Source organism: Fulvia fulva, chromosome 10 (genome assembly GCF_020509005.1).
Source record: "Fulvia fulva chromosome 10, complete sequence".
NCBI classification, from domain to species: domain Eukaryota; kingdom Fungi; phylum Ascomycota; class Dothideomycetes; order Mycosphaerellales; family Mycosphaerellaceae; genus Fulvia; species Fulvia fulva.
The window spans coordinates 2,787,272-2,793,271 of record NC_063021.1 but is presented as its reverse complement, the minus strand read 5'-3'; the positions used below and the strand labels follow the sequence as shown (position 1 = coordinate 2,793,271).

Genomic DNA, 6,000 nt, shown 5'->3' with positions numbered 1-6,000 from the left:
GATAAGGAAAAGGCGATATTAGGCCGCGTATATATAGCGGCGAAGTTAAGGGATCCTATACGTTGTTAGTACGTAAGGATAGCGATAGAGGTAGGTTAATGACCCTCTAGAACGGTCTAATTAAGGTGTTAATCTACTAGTACTATCGTTTTGCGTACATTCGTAGATATACTAAATTTAGCGGCTAGCTTCTTAATATAGTCTTCTTAAGAGAGCTATAGTAAGCGCTTGTTTCTGTCGCGCGTAACCTTGATTCCTAGGAACTAGGAGAGATTACCGAGCTCGTATATCTCGTACTTAGTAAGCAGCCGCTACTTAATGTTAGTGGTATAGGCCTTATACTTACGGTAGTAGAGTATAACTAGGTCGTTAACGTAAAAGAAGAACATAACCTTATTATTATAGTAGATACATTCGGAGTCCGATAGGGGTACTAGTCTAAGGGAGGCTAGCGTCTCGGTTAGGGAGTTGTCCTATAATAAAGGGGACTCCTTTAGACCGTAGAGGGCCTTAACTAGCTTAAGGGCGTGTCTATAGGATAGCCTATCGATTCTAGGAGGTGGTTATAGATATATAGTATATAGTAGGTCCGAGTTTAGGAAGGAGTTAATAATATCGAATTGTTCGGCTTCTAGGTCGAAGCTCGCGGCTATAGTATAGTAGAGGCGGAATATACTTACTAGTAGTATAGCGGCGTATATATCTAAGTATGTTCCTTACAAATCGCCTCTTACGTATAGCCTAGCCTTAAAGCTCTTTAGTATACCGTACTCGTCTAGTTTATATTTATATACCTACTTTAGCGGTAGTAGTAGCTAAAGTCCCTCCTCTTACTAAGCATCCTAATCCTTCTCTTCCTTTATGACCTATCTGAATGTGCCTATTACTAGGGCTTTGGCAAACTCCTTAGATATAGCTTCGATCTACTATTAGGAGAAGCGGTGTTTTATAGCGGCTCGGTAGTTAGAAGGTTCGGGCGGAAGGTTATCGCGGTATATAGAGGTAGTAGTATTAATACGCCTTAGAGGGCTATTGTCTCTTTGTATAGGGCTTCGATCGCTCTTGTCGCGATAGGCGCGTATTCTAGGTCGTATACCGGATATCTAGCCGATAATTATATTAGCGACTATAATCTAGTATAGTATATAGTAGAAGTAGGCCTTTCGTAGGCGCTTTCTATTCTCTATAACTATATAGTTAGACTCCTCTAGTGTGTAGAGCTCTGGCTCTAGGGGGAAGAGTAGTATATTAGACGCGTTATATATTAACGCGTCTTCTAGTAGTATAAATATAAATAGATATAGCTCGCGATTAGGGTCCGTGTCACCTATAATCTCCTTACGGTCTTCTACGGTAAGGGTATCTATTATCTGCTACTATAGGGTGTCGTAGTAGTTAGTAGTGTTATATACTAACTACTATATATTGTCTTAAGTCACGTGATCTGTTACGTGCTCGATTTGCCGGTCTTTTTAGTTATATATTACTAACTCGCGGTATTACGGCTAGTATAGTTCTTGCCTAAGGAGCTTTTAGTAGGCGTCTCGAGGTTGTTAGGTATACGGCTACTAAGCCTATTCTTCTACTCCCTCGGCCTATACTATGTCTTACTCGTAATAAGCGATATATAGGTCGTAGTATTATTTAGGCTCTTTAGCCGGTTCCGCTATTACGATATTCTCGATAGGGGTCGTATACCCTACTATTAGGCGTAATAGGTTATAGAACGTAGTCTTATCGAAGAGGACGTCCTTGACTCGTATAACCCTATCTTTTAATAGGTCCTATACGCGGTAGATGTTAGTAGAGTCGTATCCTATAAGGTAGTCTATAAGCGCTCTCTCTTAGAGTTTCTCGCTCTTACTAGGCTAATCTAGTCTATAGATAAACACGTATATAAGGGAGCTATATACTACTATATAACCTACGTTCGGAATTCGTCCTATTACTAATTCGAATAGGGTCTTCTAGCCCTTTGACTAGATAGGGGATCGCTAGAGGATATATACCGCTACTATAGTATATTCTAGCTAAAGCTTTTCCGGCAATCGTACGTAGATACGAATAGTTCTACTTATAGTAAAAATGAGAGCTCTAGCTCTTTCTACTAGGTCCTACGTAGGCGCGTATTCCGCGGTTACGTGCCATTTAATCTTGTTGTTATTAATAACTAAGCGAAACACCTTCCTAATAGCGGGCTCGTTATCGCTATAGAAGTATACGAACCTACGACTAATGAAGTTAATAAAGCTTAGTAGGCTATTAAAGTAAGCTAATACCGATTACTAATCCCTGTTCTTAATTATGAACTAGAAGTGTCTATAGGTACCTAGATCGTAGAAGTAGACGAGGTACCTATTACCGTTATAGGCGACAGTAAATTCTACTAAGTCTATAGCTATATAGCCGTATAGGGTCATCACCCTAATAGGCTAAGACCGATTGTACACCTTATAAGCTTTACTAAGCCTATATACTCTACAACATATAGTAAGGGGTACGCTTAGACCATCGTTAATAATCACCCCCTTAACTCTAAGCGGTAACTACTTAATACGTTTAGCGCTAATATGACTAAAGATTTGATGCTACTAGCGGCTAGAGAGCTTTCGGTGTTTAATAGGGGTCCTACTAGACGTAGCTACACCTTAAGTGCCCCTAGTACTGTTTATAACTACGAGAACGGTACGGTTACTATCCTCTTAAGTAGTTAGAGATGCTACGCTATTAGTAGGTTCATCGCCGATGTTTGTACCCCTACTAATAGTGCTAATAAAGTACGCGTTACGTATCTTTTTAGTAACCTTCGGCAGTACTAGGCCCTCTTTTATAGGCTATTAGTAAATAATAGGTGACTTAGGTAGTATGAGTACCTTAAAGAAAGGGATTGTACTAGTAGGGCGGTATAGGTCTATTAATTTAGTGTCGTTATGCCACATTGAATTGCTACGTCCGTACTACTAGAGTCCGGCTTTTTCTATACGTATGTAAGAGATAACGTTTATATAAAAGCCTAGGCAGTAAGCTATATCTAGTAAGGTGAATAAATGGCCCCTAATTAATATATAAATACGCCCTAACGCTATAATTAGAAAGGTGGTTATTCTAGCCTAGATTTCTAAGGTAGTAAGGCGCTCTATAATAAAATCTATACCCTCCTAGTTATAATGATTGATTATATAAGTGTCTAAACAGTTATTATATACCTAGCAATCCCTAAAGTTAACGCTTAACTTACTAATTGAGCTAGATAGAACAGTAAGGCTAATAAAGCCCTTATCGCTTAGTAATGCCTTCTTCGTATTAGCAATAGCCTTGTCACGTTCCTAGTCCTTACGATTGTTACGATTCAATACGCTAAGTAGACGCTCGCCGTCGTCGCTTAAGTAGTAGTTAATAAAGTTTTTCTAAGTACTTCTTCTACTACTCTAAGCGCTAATCCTTTACTAGGCGCTTATCGGGGTTGATCATATCGTATAAGAACAGGCCCTTATAATAGGTGTCCTTAGGCTCGCCGGTAATGTTCTAGTAGCCGCTTGGCCTATGATTGTCCTTATCTTTATTCTTATCGCCGCGGCTACTACTATGACCCTTATTACCGCGGCTATTACTACGGTTATTATTACTACGGCTACTACTACGGTCACCCTCCTTTTGACTAGTACCTATAGGTACTATTTTATCCTCTGCTTCTACTAAGGTTTCTCCGGAGAAGGTTACGAAGACTAGTCGACCGCTAGTTATTACTAGTACGGTATCGCGTATCTATTCGAGGTAACGCTTAGTAAGCTTTTGTAGTAACATTTTATTACGCTTCTACTCGTTATATAGAGAAGCACCGTAGGCTAGAGCCTACTTCTACTAAATAGCAAGTAGGAAGTGTCTACTAAGGTCGTCGTACTCGGCGTAGTTATACTTAAGTATCTTAGTCTATAAAACTAACTAGTCTAAGTACTAGTTATCGATTCTACGTACGCTAGCCTTCTAAAGCCTAGACAGCTTAAGCGTAAGCTGCCGCTTACGTAGTATATCGTCTAGACTATACTAATCCTTAAGAGCCTAGTATTTCGCTCTAAGAGTATTCTAGCCGTATATTAGCTCTTACCCTAGCTCTGTCGTCGTACGGATAAGGTAGGTAATAAGCTTTAATCGCGTAGTAGCAAAGATATCGTATATCCGTTCCCTTCGGTCTACGTCTATTTGTCGTAGCTTAATAAGATCTCTTAATATAGCGTCTCCTACCGTATACGCTTATTAGATTTCCTTAAACGTTAAGTAAGTAGGCTCTATTAGCTCGTTACTTAGTTAGTAAGGATCTACATACTTCTAGACATTTAAAGACTCTACGTAGAGCTCTAGCTAACGGTCAAACTTGTCCTATTAGTTATAGCTCTTTAGAACTACGGTACCCTAAGGTAGGGTACCGGTAGTTACCGGCGTCTCGGTAGTAGCTATAACTATAAAATAGGTTATAGGCTAGTAAAAGTTCTACGTAGGTTCACTAGGCCTAGGGGATACTACTGTACTAGTTGTAGTAGTAGTGCTATAACGATACAAACTCTGCTTTAGGGCTTCCTTATCGTAGCGAATATTAGTAAGCGCTAACCGGGCTTATAACTATTACGTTAGAAGTGTAGGAAGTTACTATACGGGCTTATATAGGGTGTTTCAAAAGCAGGTTGTGTATTGCATATGTCTATCTAGAATAGACAAGTGTTGCTCTTAAAGAGGCTATAGGTGACTAATTAGTCACCTAATTCTTAGCGTACGTAGCCTTAAGTTTTGATAATAGGATGTTGCCCATGTGCACGCTCGGATCGCGACATCTATAATCTGCTAGAGCGGCCAGTAGGCGTGTTTATAGAGAGACTATATCTCGCCCTTCTCGAATTTAGTAAAGACGCGTCCCTTCGGCATAGTAGTAATAGATAGCGCGTGTGTAAGTGTATAGATAATGAGATTGAAGGTAGCAACACCTTCTGAGATGGATATGGATAGCCGGAAGGGGTTATCGTAGATACAGGGGTTGTAAAAACTATGCCCAGGACTGTATGGAGCGTCGACGAAGCACGGACCAGGCACTTCACTCACCTAAACACGTGCATATTTCCGCTTGCTTAGCGTCGCTTTCGACCTTGCATTGTTCACCTCTTTCCTCGCCACACATATTCCATACCATAGCAATGAGTCTTACACAGCACTATTCACTCATGCAATGGCTTCAGCACCCAAGCTATACTTGTACGCGCACTTTCTCTTCCATTACCACAGCCCTCACACGACCCTTTATCAACAGACTCGAATCGACATAACCATAACCATGCACTTCCTGACTCAAATTTCCACGCTTGCGCTCAGTGCAGCCACCTATACTGCGGCATTGCCAATCCCGGTCCATGACCAGAGCTTCGTCGTCACCTCGAAGGCTGCTACCACCAACTCCACAAATCTAGCCAAACGCGACGCCAGCATCTGCTACGTCTGCGGCCACGGCTTCGATGACTTCACCGTCAGTCACTTCATATCCAAATTCTGTGTCGAGGGTCTCCAAGGATTCCCCAGTGCGCAGCAGGTCTACCCCGACCTCTTCTATACCAGCCAAGAGATGGGTCAGCTCTCTCTTGCACTTCGAGCCAGCCCAGATCCTAGCTGTCCGAAAGTAACTTACATGACAGTGGATGAGTGCAAGGCGAATTTCGCAAAGATTGGGGAATCTTGCAACGTGGGCGAGGAGACCAAGCAGGGAGGAGCGTGGAGGACAGCATGTTTGGACTTTGAGATCAATCCGAACTTAAAGGGATCGACGGAGAGTAGTTGTGGCGCGGACACTATTTGGTCGCGTGGGGCTTGAACGTTCAGCGTAGAGTGTGAGCGATTGGTGACATCTAGGCAGTTTTCAGTAATGCTGTTTTATGGGAGATTAGCTTAGCGGCGAAAATAGCCTGCACATGATTGGTAGCTTGTGATGTCCACAGAGGTGCCTCCCGGTACGTACTAGTA

At 41.7% G+C, this 6,000-nt stretch overlaps 1 protein-coding gene across 1 annotated transcript; it reads left to right on the top strand.

Annotated features, from left to right (window-relative positions):
* Window positions 1-5,320: 5,320 nt before the first annotated feature.
* Window positions 5,321-5,851, top strand: CLAFUR5_12170 (uncharacterized protein; the record flags this gene model as incomplete). The annotated part of the gene is made up of 1 exon (XM_047911318.1): window positions 5,321-5,851. The coding sequence occupies one exon, from the start codon at window positions 5,321-5,323 to the stop codon at window positions 5,849-5,851; it is 531 nt and encodes a 176-aa protein (XP_047767209.1).
* Between the last annotated feature and the right edge of the window lie 149 nt (window positions 5,852-6,000).